The 27,730-nt window shown below is 35.9% G+C and overlaps 1 protein-coding gene across 1 annotated transcript in view; it reads left to right on the top strand.

Moving 5' to 3' along the window:
- The first annotated feature begins 1,676 nt into the window (after positions 1-1,676).
- LOC117312954 (leucine-rich repeat-containing protein 37A3-like) overlaps positions 1,677-27,730 on the top strand; it is a 45,753-nt gene continuing 19,699 nt past the window's right edge. The window contains 6 exon segments of the mRNA XM_073794560.1: positions 1,677-1,748; positions 3,389-3,516; positions 6,765-6,836; positions 7,460-7,540; positions 13,513-13,584; positions 14,125-14,199. Of these exon segments, the coding sequence (XP_073650661.1) occupies positions 1,677-1,748; positions 3,389-3,516; positions 6,765-6,836; positions 7,460-7,540; positions 13,513-13,584; positions 14,125-14,199 (500 nt within the window).

The raw sequence follows: 27,730 nt of genomic DNA, 5'->3' as shown, positions 1-27,730 counted from the left end.
TCAAACTCCAGCCAGTCTGATATGGGCATCAGCCAATCAGAGAAGACAGTGCCATATAGAGTTGAGGATCAGCCCCATCTCTTTGCTGTACTTACTGAATCCTTGTCAGCGTTCAAAGTTATAGTTAGTATATGTGAGTTCCACTTTTGTGTAGCTTTTTTCATATACCATCATTTCCTGTGACGTTTGTATATCATTTATGGTATATACATACAGTTTTGTTATGCCATATGGGGAGGTAGAGTTTTTTCCTACCTTGGAAGGTATGAAAAGGATTAGCATACATGTCGTTGGACATATTGATTTGTTTTTTTTCTTTTTGGATCACTTGCATGGAAATATGAAACCAGTACTTAGAGGTGAGAAAACAGTCTTAGCACCATCTGTTGACCATTCCCCCTAACATGTATTCTGACAATCACTGAGATTCCTTCTAAAATGGTGAATTTCAAATTGAGGTCAGGGTCTTTGAAGCATGCTCAGGGCTCCAAGAGTTCTTTGTGGGAATTGAAGTCTTTTGTGTTTTTGTTTTAGTGATCTTATACAAATGTGTGTGACTATATTCTGTATAATATGAACCACCTTAATAACTGAGTTGCAGAGTTTCCAGGTAGTAATATTTTAATTCTCATAAGCTATGAGTAAAGAATTAATTTATGAGCTGGAAATAAGCTATGAGATGGAACTAATATAAATATGTGACCAAGAGACACTGTGAGTGAAAAGCAGAACGTTTAAACGCAGAACTCAGTGGAAATAGCTTCACAAGGCAACATAGCCTGTGCTCAGATCCCCAAGGCTTCTGAAGGATGTACCACTGTTAATATCACGTGCAAGGAAGGGGATACTTCCAGGCAAGAGAAACCAACCTTTGACATCTTATAGAGTTTCTTCTGTACTGGCTCTCTCTACCACTCCCTCACTCCACTCTTGGGTCACTGGCTATGTGCCTTCCTGCTTATCAGATTTAAGAAACTGGTGCAAAACACCACCCCCTCCTCCCTGCAGTATGTTCCTAGTCTTTATTGTGAGACCACTTGAAGCAAAGGGGTTAACATTCCTCGGGCAGACCCAGGGGTCAGGCTTGACTGTGAATCGTTTCTGCTCCCTTCATTCTGCATTCTGGAGAAGTATTTGGCTGGATCTCTCAGTTTCCTAATTTATTCTTTAACTGTCATTTCTGCTGCTCATATACTGAGTTTTTTAAATTATTGCTAACACTTTTCATTCGTATATTCTTGATTAATGGATGCACTATCTGCCTACATCTGTCTGAGGGTAATAATTGTGCTATCCTAAGATCCTCTTGTGCTTTGTTAACTCTGATTCATTGGCTATAAGCTCTTATGTTTGTTTTTGATTTCTGTCCTTAATGGAGTTGGCTTTATCACATTGTTTGGTCATTCCTGAGTGTAATTCACCTTTGTAGTTGAGATTCTACTGCGTTTGTTTCCCAGCTTTAGGGGACAAGTGAAATGAGCTGTTGGGGCTTATTACTCCCAATGGGTTCCCCTGAGAATAAGGCAGAGGTGGGAGGTGCCTTCTTGTGGCTAGTCAGGGAGTGCATACCTTTCTTTCAGGGTTCTGGGACCTTGCCCCCTTTCTAACACCAATTGCTCCTGCCTAGAGGAAGACACCTTTTGCTGCCTTGATCAAGGAGGGAAGATGTGGGGTTGATGTGTGCTGTCGGCTGCTCCTACCGAACTATTCCAACTGATCACCCTGTAGGCAGCTCCGGGACGTTTCTGGTAGGGGAGGTGCTCCCACACATTGAGCTAAGGTTGTGATTTTTAAGTTATATCTTTTCTATCATTCTTAGGGATTTTGGTGGAAGTTGAAGGGGTGGAGACTTGACATGTTTCAATCTGCCAACTTGAAATAGCACAACTTCTTAGGAAACAATTTTGTATCCCTATTACATCCTAGGCAAACTCAGGCAAATATGTATCAGGATACAAATATAAGAATGTTCAAAGCGGTATTGTTTTTAATAAATGAAAACTAGAAAAAATCTCAGTATACACCAACTGTTGAATAAATAAAGTGTGATATAATCATAATTAGAAGTCATAGACTTCATCAGAAACATAATGCAAGCCACATAAGTAATCTTAAATTTTCTGGTAGCCACTTAAAAATAAAAGTAAAATGAAACAGATGAAATAAATGTTAATATCTTTTACTTAACCCTTATATCCCAAATATCATTTTAACATGTAATCATTATATACATTATTAATAAGATATTCTATGTTTTTTTCATACTAAGGATTTAAAAATATCCGAAGTATTATCATATTTACATTTAATCAATATAAAAATTAATGAGAGAATCTACATTTTTTTTTCCATACTAACTCTTTGAAATCACAATTTGGTTGCTAAATTTTATTACAAATACTTGATCAATATTTAGATTGCATAAAATTTACAGTTGAAAAAGTAGTATCACATATGCAGATTGTTGCTAACATAAACATTTTCCGATAATTACATTGCGTATCTGTTTTTTAAATTTTAAAATAATTGAAATTAATTAAATTAAAAATTCAACTCCTTAGTGTCATTAGCCACTTTCAAATACTCAGAAGCCTCATGTAGTTGGACATGCAACACTACATACTACAGGCAAAACTAAAATAATTTTACAAAATAATGTTGAATGAAAGAAGCAATGTGGAAAACAATACATATAATATGATTCCACTTATATAAAGTTCAAAAAGAAGGAAGACTAAACTATGTTGTTTATGGCTGATAGAGAAAAGGCAAAAGTAAATTTAAAAAGCAAGGCAATTATTCTTAAAGTCAGGATAGTGGTCCCCTCTAGGAAGTCAGAGAGAGGGTTGTGATTGGAAAAGGGCACATGGGGGGCTTCTGGGATGCTGGCAGGATTCTTTCTTGACATGAATGGTGTTACGTGGGGATCTGTATTGTAATTATTAAACAGTTGAACAGTTGTTCAATTTAATTATTGAACAGTTATGTATATTTTATTCACATTTTAGTTTTCAAAAATTTGTTATGGGGATAAAACCAGATGGCTTCCTTTGCCCTGATACAGTTGTGTGGGGGACTTCCCAATAAGGTTTGGGGAAAGAGAGGAGGGAAGAGCAGCTCTGCAACGTTGGTGCCACCCAGAGCTGGGTTCTAACAGAGACTTCGTGGTCTAGAGAGTAGGCTTTAACTATATGATTTGGTGGGAAGAGTGGGTGGTGGGTGTGTGTGTGTGTGTGTGTGTGTGTGTGTGTGTGTGTGTGTGACGTGAAAAGAAGGTTTAAATGGAAACAGAGCAGAAATCACCATCCCTAAATCAAATAAGAATTAGTTTGTTTAGGTGGCACCATTACCCAGCTTTCCTCCACATATAGGAGTTAGTCCTATGTAGTATATAGTTGTAGTTATTTTGCATTTTGATCCAGAAATAACCTTTTCATTTTTCAGAATTCTCAGTGAAAATGATTTGACTGAATTACATAAGGACTCATTTGAAGGCTTGCTATCCCTCCGATATTTGTAAGTTAATCATATTTATTTATGAGTTCTTACCTATAAAGTAGATTATCTATAAAGTAATTAAGGGGTTCAAGTTAGATAATCTCTTCAATTTTTTCTAGCAATACAATTCTACAATCCTGTGAGTCTGTGTAGGGCCCCAGCCCATCACTGGCACTAAATATCTCCTATTCATTTTTAATTTTTTAATTATACAGACAAGGTATAGATAGAAAAATACACTTTAGTTGTAGAGGAAAAGTGGTAATGATGTCTGAGCAATTATAGGCTCCCATATGAACCTTGTTATATAAGTGTTCATATAGTCTCCATCTGTATTTACATTTTGTTTATGACCTGTGGATCAAATCTGGCCCACAGTCTGTTTTTATACAGCCCATATGTTAAAACTGATTTTTAAAGGGCTGTAAATGAGAAAAAAAAAAAGAAACGAAGAAAAATATGTGACAGAGACTGTATGTGGCCTGCAAAGCCTAAAATATTTACTTATCTGGCCTTTACAGAAAAGGTTTGAAAAAGTTGGTTTAGTGAAATGAGAGGAATTAAAGTTAACCTCAAATTGTCACCTACAAGACAAGAAAATATAGAACACTTAGATTAATATGAATGCCATTAACTCCTAACTTTGATAATTTAATCTAAATTAAATTAACATTTAAGTATTAAATATTTAAGCAGATGAATTATGTAAACTGTATTGCCAAGGGACTTTCCTGGTGGTGTAGTGGTTAAGACTTTGCCTTCCAATGCAGGGGGTATGGGTTCGATCCCTGGTCAGGGAGCTAAGATCCCACATGCCTCATGGCCAAAAATGAAAACATAAAAATAAAGAAGCAATATTGTAATAAATTCAATAAAGACTTTAAAAATGGTCCACATCAAAAAAAAAATCTCTTAAAAAAAATCAGTATTGTCAAGAACACATTAAGTTACCAAAATAACAAACACTTGTTAAGGATTTTAATGCAGGAAGTGTGATATTAATATTAAGAATGTTTAAGATGATGGTTAAGTGGTATATTTAACCATCACACTAAATAAGCATCTCAGAAATGCCCCTAACAAAAATCTCTCCAGCCTTTTTATTTCTGTTTTTTGTGTTTGTTTGTTTTGTTTTTTGGGCATGCCACACAACTTGTGGGGTCTTATTTCCCTGACCAGGCATTGAACCCAGATCCCCAGCAGTGGAAGCGCTGAGTCCTAACCTCTGGATCACCAGGGTATTCCCTGTCCAGCTTCCTTATCAAAGAGGAAATGCTTGCCTAGTATTTCTTTTAATTTAGGGATAAACAGATAACTGTGTTTTTTGCTATAAAACCTCAGTTTTTGTCCTTTGTCCATGGCATCCAAAGTTGTGTATGTCATTAATCTTTATTAAGCGAATGAATGATCCTCTTTAGCAAATAGATTCTTCTTGCAAATATAAAAGGCTTAAGGGAAATGGGTATAAAGAGCCTCACATGACCCTAAAAATAGTTCGTTTAATTATCAAGGCTTCCAAGCCTTAAGGGACAATCACCTTTATATTAGTCTCTTCTCTGCCATCTGGGCTCCAAACCTTAGAAACACAGTTTGGAGAAGAACAAATAAAATAACTGCTCAGTGGGCTAAGGCCTTCATTACTTCTACTATGAAATACTTTATAATCTGATTATTTCATGTTAGCATAAGTATTCTCATTCTTAAAAAAAATGCCAATCAATAAAAAAGCGAAGAAAGAATATGCTAATACGCACTATGCCTAGTGTTGTAAACATTAAGATGGGTAAGACAGGATTCCTTTTAGCAACTCATGATCTCACAGGGTAAAAAACATATAATAAGCTCAAACCATAATCACAAAATGTTATGGAGGCACAATGAAGTAATAAAACTACATTTATTTTAAAACAGTCATTTCCTCCTTCTCTCCACTCCCCAGCTATTTGTTGATTTTATAAATATTTGAGTTTGCTTTATGTCCACGCGTTGGCTTTAAACATGATATACAATTCACATAAGCAGGATCTAGTCCATACTTTGAAGGAGTTTATGCTCAGAGGAAATGCAAAAATAGCTATATTTAAAGAAAGAAATGAATATGTGCAATGAGTAGTATAAGTTGGTACTGGAGCACAAAATAGGGAAAAAATACTTCAAATTGGATCAGGGAAGATGTTACTAGAGCAATGCTGTTTAAACGGGACCTTGAAGGGCCATTTGGTATCAATGACAGACATCTTGGGAAGAATAAGGTTGCAAAAGGAAAGTGGGAGAAAGACAAAGCACAGGAGAAATACTCTGAGTACCTGTAGAGTACAAGTGGGAAGAGTAGAAGATTAGAGCCAGATCATCTAGAGTTTTGGAGGCCAAGCCAAGGATAACATGCCAAGCACCATGTTACCACAGCAGTGCTTAGGACAAGCTTTAGCCTGCAACAGAACCAACCACTTGGAGGGCTTGTGAAAACACAAGCTCCACCCCCACAGTTACTGATTCAAGAGGTCCAGAGTAGGGCTGAGTATTTGTATCTTCAATAATTCACAAGTGATGCTGGTATTTGAGAACCACTTACAGAGTGTTAATCTGGCGATCACGTGTAGGATGGCTTAGAAAGGGAGAGGGTAGAGATGGAAACACCAGTCAGAAGACAGTTATACCCATCCAGGTGAAATGAGTGACGAAGCTGGAATCAATGGAAATAAGATAGTCAGCTATAGTCAAGAGTAGGTATTTTCGAATAAAAGTCCATATGATAGAAAGTGTAATACTGAATTAAATTTACATATTAATGATAGGAGTAACTTCCTTTCAAGTTGTGTGAAAGGGTATCTTTTATTTCTTTTGGTAATGAATTGGCCTAGAAAAACAGAACTATACTGAGAAGTGTTTAAATATAAGAATATTCCTTTTAATATTAGAAATTATAATGATATATAGAGATAAAATCTTTGAGCTCATAATCTAGAATTTGATGAGACCACAAAAGGTGGAATCTAATCAATGCTTCTGCTCTCAGGAAAGGTTACCTCCAAAATCTATTGATCTATAGTTGTACATTTAATTTATGAAGATCCTGAAGGTGAGACTCTTAAGAGAGGTGAAGGCAGGGTTAGGGGCTCTGGAAGATTCAAATAGTAATTCCTAAGGTTTGGAGTTTAGACCAAAGCTTCTTATTTATTATTATCATTCTAACCTCTACTAGTTATTCCTACTACTTAGATATCTAATAGCTAATTGAGGCAATATTTTCCTTTTACATTTCCTAGAAATTTTTCCTGCAATAAAATACCGTCTGTTGTACAACGTACATTTGAACCACTACCTTTTTTGCAGTTTATGTAAGTTACAAATATAACTTCATTATATTTGAAATTTTTATAAAGTTTGATTATTTATAAAATTAATTTGTTACTCATTTTGATTAAAATTGCTGCTAAAATTTTGTAGCAAATCCTTTTTCTCTCTAGCAAAGATTAATGTGAGAAATATTACACAGATCAGAGTGAATAATTATAGAGCAGTGATTCTCAACCAGGGTGATTTGGCACGTAGGTGACATTTGGTAGTGTCTGGAGACATTTTTGCTTGTCAGAACTGTATATGCTACTGGCATCTAGTGGACAGAGGCCAGAGATACTACAAACATCCAACAGTGTACAGGAAAGCCTCCGACAGCAAAGAATTATCCAGCCCAAAATGTTAATAGTGCTGCCTTTCTAGAGATATAAGGATCACTTAACACAAGTATTTAATGAGCATTTACTAGTTTGTATCTAATGCACCCCATATATAATCATGAAAGTATAAATCATAATGTCTTCCACAGTGAGATTACTTTAGTGTATGGAGGGAGTACTGATGTTATGTTTCATCATATATAAATTAGAATATTTGCCAAAGGATAAATGTTCTGAAAGAATACATATTTGTCTTCTTCTTTTTCTGGTATCTTTTTTTGTAGAAATCTTGGTTGCAATTTACTCACAGAACTTAGATTTGGAAAGTTTCAGGCCTGGCATGGAATGCAGGTATTATACAAGTTGTAAGTGAAATAGAAGATGAATGCATGTAAAAAACACTGTGTAAAAAAATCATGCAGTTATTGGTTAGCTGGTGTAAGCTCAGTATGAATTCTGGAAAGTATGTCTTGAGAGCAATTTATTTTCCTTTAAAATTAGGAAACTAAGGTACAAAGAGGCCAAGAGACTTGTTTAACTCATATATATGAAACACCCTGCTTTCCATATTACTGATCTTTGGTACAGGCAATAAAAGGCACCAAGCAAAAACACTCAAATTAGCATTGTCATGGAATCCAACTGATGCCTCTCCAGTATGCGAATGGTCCATGAAGTTCCACTTTTGAATTTAACTTTGATTCCTGCTCATTTGCAAAATTCCTAACTGCTTAAAATGTATGCAACACAGAGCTGCAAAGAACTAACTATAGCACCGAATTCTTCAGGGAGCAAAAGGTGTGGGTGCTTCTCCAACCATTATTAGCTCTTTTAAATGGTAAAGCAGAAAGAATTCCTGAACACCCACCACAGGCTCTCCCCAGCCACCCAGAACATTATTTTTCAAAAAGCATGTATCTCTGAAGTGAATTATCTGTGGTCAATAGGAACGTTTGTAGTATGGGAAAAGACATTGTTTGTGTTCAGCTATAGTGTGAAACATATGAAGAAAATACATTGCTGTAGCCTAATTCAATGTACTTTCTTTGCTGACTACTCTTCAATAAGAAGTGTGGGTTTTACAGCCCTTCAGCTCAAAAGTTCTGTGATTTCTCTTGACACAGGGAAATGATAGTGGGTACTTTCAATGGCCCGAAGTTGATTTTAGACTCGAGGAAAAGAGCTCTTCTACACCTGACTTTGGAAAAGACTCTCTTACCTGGCTTGTGGTTTAGAAATCCAGTTTCACACAGTTCACACATTTTGGGTTAATGAAGGTGTTGAGGCTGTGTCTGGAGCTGGATTAGCAATTCCTGCAGATGCCTATTTTTAGCGGCCTCCTTTCTTTCCCTTGTTACTTTGCTGATGCCTACCTTGGGGAGAGAGTATCAAGGGTCAGTTTTTCTTTTGCCAGCACACAGGGGAGCAGGCTGATGGGGTCCCTTCACCAGGAGGTTTTAGTAGCGTCAATATAACGTCATAACCTCACCACCTTTCCTAAACATCCTATAACATCAAGACTTCCTTATAAGTATCAGAGTTTCACTATAGTTATGTAGGCAACACGGGAAAATACATTGTGGAAATAAAAAAATAAATCAATTAATCACAGTTTAAAAATTAATGAATTCATTCAGAAAACATTCACTGAGTGCCATGCCCACTGTGTGTCAGCACTGTCCTAAGTGCTGCGGATACAAACATGCATACGCCAGGGACTTTGTCCCCAAGAAGCTTTCATACTGGGAGGAGAAAGATGGATGTTGATAGGAAGACATATATGAGAGCCATTCTAGCATCTATGCAGCGGGGTAACAAGGTGAGGAAGGGGGGTGATGAAGTAGAAAATGGGTGGTAGGTTAGAAAAGATTTGTAATGGAAGAGGCAGGAACTTGTTCCTTTTGAATTTGTGTTCCTCTTAAATGACAGAAAAAGTTAGTGAAAGAATCAGAACTATCTGGTGTTGGAAATAAATTAGTACTGTACTCCTAAAACTCGTTCACAGTTACTTTAAAAAGATTGTCACAGTATAGTAAGTCTTTGTTTTGGGCTCTTTCTAGTAGACAAAGGTAATTTGCTTCAGGAAATATTTGCCATAGTGATATATAAACTTTATTGCATCTCTTTCCAAAGGCAAGCCGCCAAGGGAAGATGCCACCCTCGAGTTAAGTCATTTTACTACCTATTATGACATATTACTGGGGTGTTTATAAGTTGCCTGTATTAAATAAGTTTGAAAAAGGGCCCCAGATGAGGTGGATTTATCATGAATACAATGAGGCTTAGGCTTCAGGGCTCCTCACTTGCATAGGTTCCTTCCAAGATATTGAGCGGGGTCCTAGCAATTTTTGTATTCATAACTTTGCATGTTTTTATTAGATAGGATTTCCCGAAGTACATGAGGTACAGGCCCCACAAAACCTTGATTCATCACCAGTTTTCAGGTAATTATAAGTCTGTAGGTTTCTAGAATCAATCCTCTATGATATTGACAAACATCAGGTGAAGTAGTTAGCAGTGTGGTAGTCTATTTTAAATCCGAAATCTACCTCAAAGATGAGCCAAGAGCTTATTAATTAATAAAGTACCACTTTTTGACTGCTGGTAGTAATCATATTTCTTTCTGATAAAATCAAGAATGAAATATATTATGGAAAACCAGCAGTGGTTGATAATCCTAAATGTTAACTTTACTTTTTTTTCTGACTATAAATTGTTTCTCCTTCATTCACCTATGCAGGTCCCGATTGATGACGTATTTTTAAAAATTCTTTTAGTCACTTCATTGGTTCTAACAATACAAGCTCCATGATTTTAGAAACTGAAGGACTCTACAATGTACAAAGGCTATATAACTTAACCAGACAGAGCACATTCACATGCTTCCTTTTCTGTGGTACATCAATATTGTACCTAGAACATAAGCACTAAGAGACATTAAGAGGAAAATCAAAGCCTTATCCCTATTAAATTATTTACCCCGTTGTTGAGAATATCAATGAGGGAGGTGTGGCCACACTATGAAGGCAAATTGAGCTGCGGTCACAGAGCCGCCCTAATGCTCCCCTCGACAACTAGTATTGGTTTCCTTTAGATAGCTATGTACACACAAAAGCTGACACACTTCAGGGTGCTGTCATCACTTTTTGCTATGTACTAGAATCCTGGCAGCTTCTCAGATTTAAAAGGCATAAACATTAAAAACAAAAATAACTTGGGTCTGCCCTTTGCCGTGATTCAGGGTGGCTGTTTTATTTGTAATAGTTCAAAATTTTGAGATTGTCACACCTAGAAACTACCATACTTTTCTTCTCCCAACTGCATCTTATTCTTCCCACCTGTAGTATTTTCTCCCATTCTATATGTTTATTCACTTTCCTGATAGTGTCCTTTGAAGGACAAACTTTTTAATTTTTATAAAATCCCATTTATCTATATTTCCTTTGATTGTTTGTGCTTCTGGTATCATATCTAAGAAACTATTGTGTAATGCAAGGTCATAAAGATTTAGCCCTCTGTTTTCTTCTAAGAGTTTTATAGCTTTAGCTCTTATATTTGGATATTTGATCCATTTTCAGTTGATTTTCATATATGGTGTGAAGTGTAGGAGTCCAGCTTCATTATTTTGTGTGTGGATGTACTGTTGTCCCAGCATTATTTGAAAAGACTGTTCTTTCCACATTGAATTGTTTTGGCACGCTTGTTGAAAATCAATAGACCATACATATGAGAGTTTATTTCTATACTGCCAATTGTGTTCCATTGATTTACATGTCTGTTCTTATTCCAGTACCACACTGTGATTGCAGTAGTTTTGAACTGAGTTTTGAAACCAGGATGTGTGAGTCCTCCCACTTGTTCTTTACCAACATTGTTTTGGTTATTCTGTTTCCTTGAATTGCCATATGAATTTTAGAATTAGCTTGGCAGTTTCTGTAAAGAAGTCAGCTGGGATTTTGATAGGAATTGCAATGGAACCATAGGTCGATTTGGGAAAGAGTGACATTTTAATAAGATAATCTTCCAGTCCATGAATCCAGTATGCCTTTATATTTATTTAGATCTTCTTCAATTTCTTTCAACAGTTTTGTACATTTCAGAGTGAATCTTGCCCTTACTTGGTTAAATTTTACCCTAAGTATTTTACTTGTTTTGATGCTGTTACACATAGAATTGTTTTCTTAATTTCATTTTTGGATTACTCATTGCTGGTGTGTAGAAATAATATTGATCTTATATCCTACAACCTTGATGAATTCTTTTATTAATGCTAACAGTTATTTTCCTAGTTTCCCAGGAATATGTCTTGTGGTCTTCCAGTTTCCCAGGAATACATTGGAACATTTCAAAGTCTCCATGGACATCTCATTCCTCAGCTTTTCTCTTTAAGCTTCTCGGTTGGGCTGTTTATTGCCCCAAACTGTTATCCATTGCCTCATGCAACCGCCATGTTAAAATATTTGCTTGAAAATGTTTTCCAGAAATGCCACCTGAGGAGCAGCTTTTCTCACCAGACAGCTCTCGGTCAGGTCAAAGGAAAGCCTTGCAAGTGAGGTCTTCCAGGGGACCACCAGACATGTAAAACAATGACAGTTCTTTGGGAATGAGGCTTTGAAGGCCCTCCCAGTCCATGCTGCTCCTTCTGGTACCAGGGATGTGGGCTGTTTTTCCAAGGCTACCACTGGTATGGAGAGCAAAGGTCAAGAACAAGTTAAAGCAACACAGATCTCATTGTTCTTACCGAAATTAATTTGTTTTCCTTGAAGAAATTGCTCCCCCATGTGCTGCAAGCCTGTTGGTTAAATTTCCAGAGTTCAAAAGAAGTTGATTCTGATTTTTGCCAGTTTTGTTGTTGTTTTTGTTGTTATTGGTATTGTGGCTTCTATGGAGGGATGAATTTTCCGATGTCTTTCCTCCATCATTTTTACTGATTTTAGTGCAATATTTTTTAAAATCTGTAAAGTCTCAATGACCATAGGCTAATTAAATATTTATGATGGGAGATGATTAAGGAAAAAATAAATTAAAGGAGAAATAATAAATAAAAAGAGAAAATATAATTATCATAGAGGCTTTCCCAGATGGGTAGATGAAGTTTGAAATGGTATTTATATATTTAGTGCTCTCAAAGTTAAGGTTCAAGTAACAGATGTATTAACACCCCCCCTTTTTTTTCATTCAGGTTAAACACAGGCTTTAGCGTCAGAACTGAGTTCAAATTCCAGCTCTGCTTCTCACTAGCTTTATGACTTAAGACAAGTTATGTAACTTCTCTGTGCCTCAGTTTCCTCATTTGTTCAATGGAGTAATATATCTATCACATAAGGTTACTGTGAGGATTAACTGTTAAATGCTGATCACAGATGCCTGGCAACCCAAAATATATTAGTTTTGATAATTATCTTTATAATATTGTGCACAAATATGCTAATAATTCTTGAGTAGTGTTAACCTAAAGTCAGATATTCTTTTCTTTCTTCCTGTTTCTGTTTTCTTTCCCCCCCCGTATTTGTTGTGAAGAACTACGAAGAAAAAAAAAAGAAAGAAAGAAAGAACTAAGAAGAAAATGTATTCCAGCATTTTGGAATACAATTTTGTTCCCCAAAATTAATTTGTTTATTTTATTGATATATAAACAAAATGTTATTTATTTATTCAGCAAACATTTATTAAATACCTGGTAAATATTAGCCACTATGTAAGGCACAGGAATAATAATGAGAATAATGTGTGGTCCCTGCTTTCAAGTTGCTGACAATCTAGGAGACTGACAAGTAAACAGGTGATTACATACACAGTAACAAAGGGTATGACAAGGATACACGTGGAACTATGTGATGGGAGTATGGCTTTTACCAGTTCCTCTTGGATTTATCTCTGCTTCTTTGGCTCCAGAACCAAGGAATTAGTCCTATTTTTGTCTTTAACTGGGTAGTTTAAATCATGAAATTTTAAAAAATTTGTAGAGATGAAAGAAAAACCCCTTGAATTATGGAGGACACTAGAAATAGTACTTTTTTACAGAGCAAGGGCTTCCTACCAGCATAGTCACTTCAAGGGTTTTGAACCTGAAACGTTCTTTGGCATATTTTTTCTTTGCTAGCCACTTTGTTTCTAATTTTTGTTTGTTTGTTTGTTTCTCTTTTCCACTTTATCATCTGGAGACCTGGGTCGTTCCCAATGAAAGAGTGTTTTACAGATTCTAAGGGTGATTTATAGGTAAAGACAGAAAATGATTTTTTTTTAACCTTCAAGTTCCATACCAAAAAAAATGAATATAAGCTTTCATGGAAGTAAATGAAAATACAGATAATTTTAATTCCATTCCATTTTTCAGAATTCTCAATCGTAATCCTTTGACAACAGTTGAAGATTCTTATCTTTTTAAATTGCCAGCATTAAAATATTTGTAAGTATTGCAACAGTTTCATGGCTCATGAGATAATTTCTGCTCTTTTTTGCTTTCGTCAAAGACTGAGTACTTTGGCTGAAATGTCATAATTTAGATTTTAACTGGGTTATTGAAAATAACAGTTATTGGCAAAGAAAAGGATTAAGAAAGAATATATATGGGTAAGACAGCCAACAGAGAATGAAAACAGTGTTGAAGAACACATATAGTTATGGAAGGTGTAGATGCATGTAGGAATATTATTTATCCCAGAAAGCAAAAAGGAATGGGGTACATTATTTTTTTTAAAGAGTGATCAAAGAGGTAGATGCAATTGAAAATGAGAAGTTCGGATAATAAAAAATGATTGTGCTGTTCAGCACCAAGGTCATTCATTTGATGATGCAAATTTAAATTTCTTCAATAAGAGCTCTTTGGAATTATCATCTATGGCAAGTCAGAAGCCAGAATTGAAGTAATCACATGTTAAGTATCTTTTTAAGTGTAGAATTTTTGTCTTTGGGTTTTATATCATGCTTGTTTGGGCTTCTCCTTCAGAGACATGGGAACAACGCAAGTGTCACTTACAACCATTGAAAGCATCCTCATGATGACCCTTGAATTGGAAAAACTGTAAGTTGATTTCTCTGACATTTATTTTCACTCAATTGTTTTTTTTTAGTGTTCTTTTATTATTTTCTTAAGTCAGATATATTTATAATTTTCATTTAACAAAATTCACTATTTTTAAATGTACAGTGTGATGTGTTTTGACAAACGTATAGTTCTGTAGCCACCACCTCATTTGAGGTAAAGAAAACTTCTGCACTCTCAAAAGACCCCTTATGTCCCTTTCTAGTCAATCCATCCTCCTCCCACTACCACCCCTTGGCAACCACCAATCTGATTTTTGTCTGTATAATGTTGCCTTTTCCAGAATATCTAATAAATGAAATCATGTGGAATGTGGCTTTTTGTTTTTGGCTTTGTTCACTTAGCCAGTCTCTTTGGAAATTCATCTGTTTTGTTGCACCTGTCAGTATTTCATTCCTTTTTATTGCTGAGTAGTATTCTAGTTATGTGGATACACATTTGTTTATGCATTCATTATTTGATGAACATTTGAGTTGTTTCTAGTTTTTTGGCTATTATAAACAAAGCCTCTGAAAACACTCACATGTGTGTGTGAACATATGTTTTCATTTCTTTGGGGTAAAATACATAAGTGTGGGATTGCTTCACTGTATGCTAAGTGCATATTTAAGTTTTTAAGAAACTGCTAAACTTTTTTCTAAAGTGCCTGTGCCATTTTGCTTTCCCACTAGCAGTCTATGAGAGTTGCAGTTTCTCCACTTTGTCACCTGATCATTATATTTGTTTTTTAAAAAAATTTAGCCTTTCTAGTAGGTTATAGTTCCATCTCATGGTTTGTGCCACATTTTGCATTTCTGTAATAGCTGATGATGTTGAGTGTCTATTCATGTGCAAACATCTTTTTAAATGAAGTGTCTGTTAAAATACATTTTTTAATTGGATATTTATATTGAGTTTTAAGAGTGCTTTATATAAAAAGCAATGGAAAAAGTCCTTTCTCTCAGATGTGTTTAGTAAATATCTTCTCCCAGATTATGACTTATCTTCATTGTATTAAAATGTTTCTGCAGACTAGAAGTTTTAAATGTTTGATGAATTGTAATTTAGCAATTTTTTTTCATATTTATTTAATTTATTTATTTGGTTGTACTGGGTCTTAGTTGCAGCAGATGGACTCCTTAGTTGCGGCTAATGGGCTTCTTAGCTGTGGCATGCGAACTCTTAGTTGCAGCATGCATGTGGGATCTAGTTCCCTGACCAGGGATCGAACCCGGGCTCCCTGCTTTGGGAACTTGGAGTCTTAACCACGAGGGAAGTCCCTTAGCAATTTTTCTTGGATGGTTTGTGCTTTTTTGTGTCTTATCTAAGAAATCTTTTTCTGAGACCCCATTGTGTAACCCAAAATCACAAAGATTTTCTCCTATGTTTTCTTCCGGAAGTTGTATAGTTCCATTTAGGTCTATGATTCATTTTGAGTTAATTTTCATATATGTTTTGAGGGAAGGGTCAAGTTTCTTTTTTTTGCCATTTAAAAAAAATTATTTATGTAGAACCATATTGTGATAGTTTATTACACAACTTACTGCACCTTAAATTGTGCCATCCCCCCTCCAGTATGGCAAGCTAATAGAAAGTTTCTGTTATGCCAAGGCTAGGTGAGGGGATTGCATGAGATTAGTATGCGGAAAGAAGCCTGCATTTAGCAGTCTGTTCCAACCGTCTTTGTCAGGTCAGCTGACAAATGAGTGTCTTCACCACGCCATCACACATCGGTCACTGCTCTAGCCTCATCTTCTTCAGCCTCCAACAGCATCTGCCACAATTGTGATCCCTCTCTTGTCACCTGGATGTCCTCCTCTCTGGATATTAAAAATTATTTCCCGGGGCTTCCCTGGTGGCGCAGTGGTTGAGAGTCCACCTGCTGATTCAGGAGACGTGGGTTCGTGCCCCGTTCCGGGAAGATCCCACATGCCGTGGAATGGCTGGGCCCGTGAATCATGGCCGCTGGGCCTGCGCGTCTGGAACCTGTGCTCTGCAACGGGAGAGGCCACAACAGTGAGAGGCCTGTGTACCGCAAAAAAAATAAAAAATAAAAAATAAAAAAATAATTTCCCTATGTAACTACAATACTGTTAACACACAGTATTGAAGAAATTAAATTCCTGCACAATAATATTACCTAATAAAGAGTTGCTGTTCAATTTTCCCCAAGTGTCTCTCTCATATAATATGATGTCTTTTAACAGCTTTTTGAGGTATAATTGACATACAGTAATCTGTGTTCACACACACACATACATACACACCATGAAGACATCACCAAAATCAAAATGTTCATCACCTCAGAAAGTTTCTTAATGTTTCTTTGTAATTATTGCTTCCCATCGTTCCTTGCCCTTTCCAATCGCCATGCAACCATTGATGTGCTTTCTGTTTTAATTTTCTAGAATTTTATGTAAATGAAATCATGCAGTGTATACTTTTTTCTAACTGGCTTCTAACTCAGCATGATTATTTTAATCTTCATCCATATTTTTGTATTTATCAGTAATTCATTTCTGTTTGTTGTTGAATATTATTCCATTATACGGATGTACCCCAATTTATCTATTCACCATTAATGGACATGTGAGTTGTTTCAGTCTTTGTCTATCACAGATAAAGTTGCTATGAATATTTGTGTACTAGTCTTTGTATGGATGTATACTTCCATTTCTCTTGGGTAAATACCTGCAAGTAGAATGGCTGGATCATTGGTAAGTGTATGTTTAAGTTTTTAAAAAATACCTATTTTCCATAGTGGTTTGATCATTTTACATCTCTTACCAGCAGCATATGAGAGTTGCATCTCTTCATGTTGCAGCCAACACTTGCTATGCTCAGTATTTTCATTTTTAGATAGTTTAATAGGTTTGTAACTTTTTCTCACTCTAGCATCCCTAATGATTAATCTTGTCAAACATCTTTTCATATGCTTATTTTCCATATGTATATCTTTGAGTCTTTTATCTATATTTTTCTGGAGTTTTGAGAGTTCTTTATATATTCTTGAAATTAGTCCTTTATCCAATGTGTAAGTTGCTAAGTATTTTCTCCCATTCTGGGACTCATCTTTTCATTCTCTCCGTAGTGTCTTTTGCAGGGCAGAAATTCTTAATTTTGATGGTGGCTAATTTATCTATTTTTTTCTTTTATGGATTATGTTTTTGGTGTTGTATCTAAGAAATCATGCGTAAGTCAAGGTCATAAAATTTTTCACTTGTTTTGCTCTAGAAGTTTTATGTTTTACATTTAGATCTTTGAACCAATTTCAGTTCATTTCTGTATATGGTTTGGATGGAAGTTCTTTTTTTTTGCACCTGGATATTCAATTGTTCCAGCATCATTTGCTGAAAAGACTATCGTTTCTCCTCTCAAATGCCTTTGAACGTGAAAGTCAGTTGTCCACATCTCTGTACTTCTGAACTTTCTATTCTGTTCCTTTGATTTTTTGTGTGTCTTTACGCTACTATCACAATGTCTTGAAAGAGTAGCTTCATAAGCCTTGAAATCAGTTACTGTTAGTTCTTCAACTTTGTTCTTTTTCAGCGTTGTTTTAGTTATTCTAAATTTTATTTCCATATAAAATTTAGAATTAGCTTGTCTATTTCTATAGAAAAGCCTACTGGGATTTTGATCTATAAATCAATTTGGGGAGAATTGATATCGTATCAATATTGAATCTACAGATCCATGAATACATTATATCTCTCCATTTATTTAGGTCTTCCTTAATTTCCCCCAGCAATATTTTACAGTTTTCAGTGTGCAAGTCTTTTACATATTTTATCAGATTTATTTTAAGTATTTTATATGTTTGATTCTATTATAAGTAGTATTTTAAAACTTTGATCTCTGATTGTTTGTTGAGATAAATTAATCTTTTTGAATGTTGATCTTGTACCCTGCAAACTTGATAAACTCATTTATTAGTTCCAGTAGCAATTTTGTAGATTCTATCAGGTTTTCTACATAATCATGTTATCTGCAATTAAAGATCATTTTACTTCTCCCTTTCCATTCTGAGTATCTCTTTTTTTTTGTTTCCCTATTGCACTGGCTAGAACCTTCAGTGCAATGTCAAATAGAAGTAATGAGAGCAGACATCCTTGCTTTTTTCGTGATTCTGGAGAGAAAGTACTTTGTTCTTCAGCATTAAATATGATGTTAAGTTTTTTGTAAAAATCATTTATCAAGTTGAGGAAGTCTCCTTCCATTCCTAGTGTACTGAGGGCTGTTATTTTCTTTAATCAGGAATGAATGTTAGATTATTTCGTTTTTTTCCTGCATCTATTGCAATGATTATGTGATTTTTCCCTTCTTTTTTTTCTTAATTTGTTTATTTATTTTTGGCTGTTTTGGGTCTTCATTGCTGCACACAGGCTTTCTCTAGTTGTGGTGAGCAGGGACTAAACTTCGTTGCAGTATGCATGCTTCTCATTGCGGTGGCTTCTCTTGTTGCAGGGCACAGTCTCTAGGTGAATGAGCTTCACTAGTTGTGGCACATGGGCTCAGTAGTTGTGGCTCACAGGCTCTAGAGCGCAGGTTCATTAGTTGTGGTGCACGGGCTTAGTTGCTCCGTGGCATGTGGGATCTTCCTGGACCAGGGCTGAAACCCATGTCCCCTGCACTGGCAGGTGGATTCTTAACCACTGCCCCACCAGAGAAGTCCTGATTTTTCTTTTTTAGTGTACTAAGTTGGGTAAATTGATTTTCAAATATTAAACCAACCTTTCATTCTTGAGATAAACCCAGTTGGTCATGATGTATCATCTTTTTATACAATACTGGATTTGATATGTTAAAATTTTGTTAAAACTTTTTGCCTCTGTGTTCATATGAGATATTGGTCTATAGTTTTCTTGTAATGTTATTGTCTATTTTTGATACGGTGAAAGTTGGCCTTATAAATAAGTTGGGAAATATTCCCTTCCCTTCAACTTTCTGGTAGTGTTTGTGTAGAATTGACATTATTTTATTCCTTAAATGTTCAGTAGAATTTATCAGTTAAGCCACCTGGATTTGAAGCTTTCTTTGTTGGAAGGTTTTAAACTGTACGTCCAATTTCTTTAATAGCTCTATTCTTTTTTTTTTTTTTTTTTTTTTTTTGCGGGCCTCTCACTGTAGTGGCCTCTCTCGTTGCAGAGCACAGGCTCCAGACGTGCAGGCTCATCGGCCATGGCTCACGGGCCTAGCCACTGTGTGGCATGTGGAATCTTCACAGACCGGAGCACGAACCCGTGTCCCCTGCATTGGCAGGTGGACTCTCAAACACTGTGCCACCAGGGAAGCCCTAATATTTATATTATTGAATAAACTTTAGTAGTGCTTGTCTTTCAAGGAATTTGTCCATTTCATCTTGAATTTATTGGTTTATTCTATATATTCTCTTATTATCCTTTTAATATCTATAGTATTTTTCTGTTATCCATTTTATTTATTTCTACTTTGATCTTTATTGTGTTCTTTCTTCTCTTACTCTGTGTTTAATTTGCTCTCGTTTTCCCAGATTAAGGTGGAAGTTGAGGAAGCTGAGTACAGATTTAGCAATATCCCACATGTTGACATATTATGTTTTCAGTTTCAGTGAGTTCAAAATAGTTTCTGATTTCCCTTTTGATTTCTTCTTTGACCACAATTTACTCAGAAGTGTGTTGTTTAGTTTCCAAATATTTGGAGCTTTTTCAGATTTGTTAATTTCTAGTTTATTTCCATTGTGTTCAGAGACATATATTGAATGACTAAAATCCTTTTAAAAAATTTTTAAGTATTTCTTTAATTTATTTTTTTGCTGCGTTGGGTCTTTTTTGCTTCGCCGGGGCTTTCTCCAGTTGCAGTGAGCAGGGCCTACTCTTCGTTGCAGTGCACTGGCTTCTCACTGGATGTCTTCTGTTGTTGCAGAGCACAGACTCTAGGTGCATGGGCTTCAGTAATTGTGGCACACAGGCTCTAGAGTGCAGCCTCAGTACTTGTGACGTACAGGTTTAGTTGCTCCATCGCATGTGGGATATTCCCGGAACAGGGATTGAACCCTTGACCCCTGCATTGGAAGGCAGATTTTTAAACACTGAACAACCAGGGAAGTCCCTATTCCAGTATTCTTAATCTTTTGTGTAGATCCATATTCCAATCTGGTGTCATTTTCCTTCTGCTTGAAAATACTTCTTTTAACATTTCTTAAAGTGAAAGTCTACTAGTAATGAATTCTTTCAGCTTTTGTATGTCTGAGATAGTCTTTATTTTGCTTTTGTTTTGACAGATTTGGGTATACAATTCTAGCTTGATAGAATTCAATTCACTACTTTAAAGATGTTATTTCACTGTGTTCTCATTTACATTGTTTCCAACAAAAATTCTGCTGTCATTGATATCTTTGTTCCTCTGTATGTAGTGTATAGTTTTTGCCTCTGGCTGCTTTTAAATTTTTCTCTTTATTGTTGGTTTTGAGCAATTTGATTATTTTTTGTGCCTTGGTGTAGTTTTGTCCATGTTTTTTATACTTAAATTTCATTGATCTTCTTGACTTTGAGGCTTTATATTGTTTACCAATTTGGAAAAATTTTGGCTATTATTTCTTCAAATTTTTGCATTTCTCCTCTCCTTCATGGACTCTAAGTACACATGTACTAGGCCACTTGAAGTTGTTACACAGCTCACTGATGCTCTATTCAGTTTTGTTGTTGTTTAGTTTTGTTACTCTTTTTGTTTCATTTTGGATAGTTACTATTACTATGCCTTAATGTTCAGTGACCCTTTCTTCTGCAGTGTCTAATCAGCCATCAACCTCGTTCAATATATTTTTAATTTAGACATTGTTTTTAATCGCTAGAAGCTCAATTTTGGTATCTTTTACCTTTTCCATGCCTGTACTTATTTAACATTTTCAGTTTTTAGTCTACGTTTTTTAACATATGAAATACAGTTATAATAACTTTACTTCAGGTATAATAACATTTTAAATGTTCTTTTCTGCCAGTTCTAACATCTGTATAGATTATGGGTTAGTTTTGATTGATTGCCTTTTCTCCTCACTATGGGGCATATTTTCCTACTTCTTTGCATGCTTGGCAATTTTTCATATGATCCCGGATATTGTGAGTTTTAGTTTATTGTGTGCTATATATATTTACATTCCTGTAAAATGCTTGGGATTTGTTTTAGGTGAAATTAAGTTACTCAAAACAATTTTATTCTTTTAGGTCTAGCTTTTAAGATTCGTTGGGTAGGAGTCCAAGTACCCTTTAGTCTGGAGCTCATTATTTGCAACTACTGAGACAAGTCCTTTCTGAGTATCATGAGGTTTTCCAGTCTGACTTGTAGGAACAGGTACTATTCCTACAACCCTGTGTGATATCCAGTTATTCTTATTATTAATCCTTTCATACGGTTCTTTTCCTGGCATCAAGTAATTCCTCACACAAATGTACTGACAAATACTTTGTTGAATTCTCAAGAGATCCCTCTGCATATCTCCAGAGTTCTTTGTCTGTGCACTTCTTTTGTCTCTGATACTCTGCTTTTTGAACTCTAGTTACCTTGGTTTTCCCAGACTCTCAGCTCCATTTCCTCAGTCAGGGTGTCCACCCGTCTCTGCCTAGACTTCTCTTCCCTGTACCGTGACCTGGAAACTCTCTCAGAGAAGTAAGTTAGGGCAATTATAGGGATCACTTCATTTATTTCCTATCTCCTGGGGATTACTGAACTTTATTGCCTGAGGTCCAGTTTTTTGAAAACTGTTTTTTCATATGTTCTGTCCTATTTTTTCATTGCTTCAGGTGCAAGGTTAAATTGGTCCTTGTTACTTCTTCTTGGCCAGAATCCAATAACATTCTTTAAGTGTGTTTTGCTTTGATACAGGATCCAAATAAGATTAGGCATTGCATGTCTTGTCTTTGTTTCCTTTAATCTACAATATTTCCCTTCTATTTTTGTTCTTGGTCTTTTATGACATTGGCATTCTTGAAGAGTCTAAGCCAGTTGTCTTGTAAATTGCCCCACAATCTGGATTTGTCCATTTCCTCATTAGATTCAAAGTAAACTTTTGGGGGAAAAATACTATATAGGTGATGTAGTCTTCATACTTCATCACTTCAGGTGTCCCAGTGCTAAGTTTGATCACTTGATTAAGGTGGTATCTTCCATATCTCTCCATTGTAAAGTTATTTTTCCCCTTGGTAATTGAAAAATAATATGTGGCGTGATACTTTGGGGTCACTGAAGATCCTACTTTCAAACAGCTCTTCACCCAGCTGTGCATCAATCATAATCCTTGTCTGAATCGATTATTACATTGTTAGATGCAAAATGACACTTTCAAATTCTGTCATTCCTTTTGCATTTATTAGCTGACATTATTTTATAAAGAAGAGCACCCCCCACTTTCATTTTGAGTATGATTATGAACTCATGTGCTTTTTTTTAATTAACTATATTATAACTTATTATAATGATAATGTTATTCTTTGGAATGTTCCTTTTGTCCAGATTTGGCCAAAGTGACCTCTGTTATTGTTTAACCACACGATGCTGTTTTATTACTAGAATAATTTCTACTATATTACTACTCACAAATAGGAACTGAGAAAGGGATTCCAAAAGGAACGGTCTTATTCAGACTCTTATTAGAAGTCTGAGTTCTTCCTGTGTACTCTCAACCCAAAGTGAGGCTTTCAGGTTGGAAGGAAATACTTTGGATTTAAACTACAGACCAGTGTCACCCAATTCTAATCCCTATTCCCTTTTTTCTAGGCATACTATATGTACTACCATCTTAGTCCTTCTGTTGGGCACCTCTCTCCTCCTCTATATTTATTTACAACAGTCAAGAGCAGCAATTGGCCAACCGGCCCCTATCCAGTTCTACAGTCCACATGCCCCAAGAACTCCTTTTTGCACTGGTCTGTGGTGGCCTTGGCCTACCTCTTCTGCCTACTCAAGTATCTCTTTTACCACGAATTTAATTACCTGTGTTTTCATTTATAGGATCTTACCTAGCCGTATGGCCTGCTGCCTCTGCCAATTTAAAAATATTATTGAGGTTGTCTGTAAGAGTCAAGCTGTGTTCTGACAGTTGATGCCTGACAGACTTCACACGTTGTGGTGAGTCTCCATTGCGGGATAATAAATTTTTAATTTAATATTTTAATTTTAATTTTTATTTTTAATCAATGACGATAAATTTTAAAATTCATGATGTAATTGCATTATTTTAATTCATACATTCAGAGTTGCAGCTCCCTAAGTTTCTAAGAACTACCCCCTTGCTAAAAATCAGATTCTTGTTTACGTTATTAAGCTAATAATAGCTCAGTTACATTGTTAGCTTAATAATGTAACTGACCGCATACATAAAGGAACAAGAGAAACGAATGGATGGGGGAAGGGTGTTGTAGTTTCTTAGGACAGGGCCGAAAGTAAGCTCATCACACGAGATGAATTGTGCCAAAGCACAGCAGGAGAGGGCTGCCGCTCGCTCAGGCAAAACAGCGCCGTCTGTCTTGCTGTGGTAACTTTTATTAAAGCATTATCTAGATTTACACTTTAAGACTTGTTTTCTTAACATTTCAGAAGTGCCAAAGCAGCAACCTATGTTTTTATTAATTATACAAGCAGTAATTGGCTTTTGTGAGCACCTGCCGTGCTTCGTCCTTGAGCGCAAGAACAGCACAAAGTTCCCACCATTATTTTGATTATACTGAAGTAGCACAAGGACATTTCCTTGTGTTCCCACCACTCTGATTATACTGAGGACATCTCATGGATCAGTGCCCAAAGCAGTCAGTGCCTCTTTTGCAGGCACCCGGTTTGCCGGGGGGGCGCTCGAAGCATTCAGAACTGTTCACAACTCTGGCTTATTTGCATGCCCCCGGTTTGCCGGGGGTGCGGCTCAAAGCAATCAGGACTGTTTGCAGTTCTGGCTTATTCGCCAGCCCTCAGTTTGCTGGTGGGGGGTTCATGGGTCATGTCTCCTTTCCATGTCCTCAGTTATCCCGCTACATTTCCCCCTTTTTGTTTTATAATTTTTGTAGCATCAAGGAGAACACGGCAGCATTACTCTCGGTACTAAACTACATGGAATTATTTTGCAGCTTGTGCAGCATCAAGGAAAACACAGCAGCTTGTTGCGATGTTGCATGGCGGGTAGCTATCACTCGTCGTCGAACTACAATTAAACATATGATAATTATTACAATGAGCATTAGCAATCCTGCAGTAGAAGCTGTCATGGCTATAATACCCATGACAGCTGCAATCAACATTCCTACAAATCTTTTAGTTCTTTTTAATGCATCAACTAAATATTGCAAAACAGCCATAGGAAGAGATATTTGCCATTTCCTTCCAAGACTGACAGGAAGCCAAAGACCTGTCCGAGCTCCTAAGATATACAAACTTTCAGTAGATATGTTAAAAGATATACTAGAGTTAATACAGGTATACAGAGAGCAATTTTTACACATTATAATACCTTGAGTCTCATTCCATACAGCTGGTCCCTTTAACAATATATAAGGTAATTTCACACAACTACGAGTATACCAAGTAACATCTTTATGAAAAATTAAACTATGATTTTCAGATTCATTAACCATATGTCCTACCCAGGCATTAATCTTTCTCAGAGCTGCCATAAGCTTCCACAAGTCCTTTTGGATAGGATATCCATTAAATGAGGACCAGGAGGAGAAAACCCTCCAGCATGTCATACTATGGTATCATTAATAGTATCGCTATAAATAGTGTTATCTTCTTTATGCCAGTATAAATCCTTCAAACCCTTTTTTCCTCGGGCGGAGCCAAAAGGGCTCCAATCAATGATGCTTCCCCAAGAAGTACTAACAAGAACCTGAGCCATTTCTCCTCGGCATTGAGTCCAATGGACCCAATCAGATAATCGATCCACAAGAGGCACCTGGCATGGAGGCAAATAAGGTGCAGAAACATTTTCATTAAGAGTGAAATTAAAACTTTTAAAACTATAAGCACTCAAAAGATATAACCCATGATATCTGCTTTCATTTTTGACAGCACTTAACCATGCCTGATGATTCATTTTGAGACAATGATCTCCCTTTCCCATACAAATAGGAGGTCCATTAACACCCACAGTGTAATTTTCTATTATCCTTCCTTCTTCTTCTGGCTTCAAAGGGCCTCTATCATCAAAAGGACCAGGCAACCATCCAGACTCATTTACATATACAAGAATTAGGGCATCCCACCAGGTAACCCCCATATTAAGAGGAGGGTTAGGAATATAAGTCCAATAAGTATGGTTAGTACAATTTATCTCATTGGCTGATATGCTTATTACCTGTGCAGACAACATTGCCAATATAGCTACAAAAAGATTGGTGCTAGTGAGGGGTTTACCCTGTGAAATAACAAGATCTTCAGCAGTGCCTGCAAACTTTTTCATTTGCCCCCAAGTCAATTGAGACGCCCTCTTTCTTTGATCCAACGGCACACTGAATGCTCTCTTGCTCAAATCCATCTCCGCACATCCCTTTGTCATTCCCGTCACATCAAGGCTACGCTTAGTTGCCATCCCGAAGCTTTATCTTCTTAGCTGGCACCCAATAGGATTCAGCTCCTTTAGAAACAAAAGCATATCCTCGGCCCCAACGAAGAACCTCGCCAGGTTCCCAAGTGTTAGTATTTTCATTTAATATAAAAACAGGCTGTCTAAGTTCTTGTGTACTTGTTTTTGTCCAATGTCTGTCAGCTGCACTAAGATCATCTTCTCCATGATTTAAAAAATTAAGAGTAAATAAAGCAAGACTTTGTACCTCATCTTCCCCTTTTTGTTTTATAAGCATTTTTTTCAAAGTGTGGTTTTGTCGTTCAATAACCGTTTGTCCCGTACTGTTTCCTGGGATACCTGTAACATGTTGTATATTATGTGTGGCAAAAATGTCTGACATTTTTGAGAATGATATGCAGAAGCATTATCAGTTTTTATGCTGTCGGGAATTCCCATAACAGCAAAAGCTTCTAATAAATGAGTTATTACAGCATCAGCTTTCAGAAGATAATGGAGTTGCCCATGAGAAATGAGAGTAGGTATCTACAGAATTATGAATATATTTTAACTTTCTAAAACCACGATATTGAGTTACATCCATTTGTCAGATAGTATTAGCAGATAAGCCTTAAGGGTTAACTCCAATATTCAAATAAGGTTGATTAATAGCAGCACATTGCAGGCATGTACGGAGAATAGTTTTTGTTTGTTTCCATGTGAGATTAAATTTATTTTTTAATCCTCTGGCATTAGTATGATATCTGTGATGTTCTGCTGTAACTAATTGTATAGTACTCACTAAAGTATCAATAAAATCATTTCCGTCTACCAATGGACCGGGTAAATGAGTATGAGCACGAATATGAGTAATATAAAGCGGTGTAGTACGTAGTCTAATTATATGTTGTATTTGTAAAAATAAAGAATGTAGTTCTGATCCATTATCTGGGATAAAAGCGGTTTTAATATTTTTAACTGTAAATTTCATATATTGAGAATCTGTAATTATATTAAGAGCAATTGGATAATCTTGTAACAATAGTATTATAGCAAATAGTTCTGTTTTTTGAATTGAAACATATGGAGATTGTAACACCTTATGATCATGACTGTTAGCATATCCTGTTTTTCCCGTTTTATTGGTATCAGTAAAAAAAGTTGGTCCTATAACAGGATCTAATTGAACTATTTTTTTCAAAATCCAATTAGTCTTTTTCAAAAACTGTAAATGTTTATCAGAAGGATAATGATTATGTATTTTACCTATATAATGAGCACAGGCAATTTGTCAGTTATCCTCTAGTTGAAAGAGTTTGTATTTTTTTGTTTGAAAAAGGGACTATAAGTTTATGTGGGTCCTGACCACATAGTTGCCTTAATCGTAACCTACCTTTAATAATAATATCAGCTATTTTTTGTACATGAGATTGCAATTTCTTTTGAGCTTTATGAGCTAAAAATATCCATTTTATGAGATTATCTTGTTGTTGTAGTAAACCAGTAGGAGAATGAGGAGTATGAAATACCATAAGTCGTAAATGATCCAGAGACTCAATCCGATCCAATTGTGCATCATGTATATGTTTTTCTATCCATTTAAGTTCTTGTTCAGCCTGGGGAGAAAGTTTACGGTAACTATTTAATGTTGGATCGCCCTCTAAGGTGTGAAATAAATTTTGTAACTTATAAGTAGGAATTCCTACTAGGAATTCCTAGGACGTAACCAATTAATATCTCCTAATAATTTTTGAAAATTATTTAATGTTACAAGAGAATCTCGTCTAATTTGTACTTTTTGAGGAATAATCTGAGTATTGGTTACAATTTGTCCAAGATATTGTCAGGGAGCACATTTTTGAATTTTTTCAGGAGCTATCTGTAAACCCCATTCTTTAAATTTTAACTCTGCTTGATGTAACATCTGTTGTAATGTTTGTTGATGAGGATGAGCAAATAAAATGTCATCCATATAATGAAGAATACATGCCTCAGGATACATGTGACGTA

The sequence above is a fragment of the Tursiops truncatus genome, chromosome 1 (assembly GCF_011762595.2).
Source record: "Tursiops truncatus isolate mTurTru1 chromosome 1, mTurTru1.mat.Y, whole genome shotgun sequence".
Classification (NCBI taxonomy): domain Eukaryota; kingdom Metazoa; phylum Chordata; class Mammalia; order Artiodactyla; family Delphinidae; genus Tursiops; species Tursiops truncatus.
The sequence above is the reverse complement of the archived record's forward strand: the minus strand, read 5'-3'. Positions and strand labels throughout refer to the sequence as shown.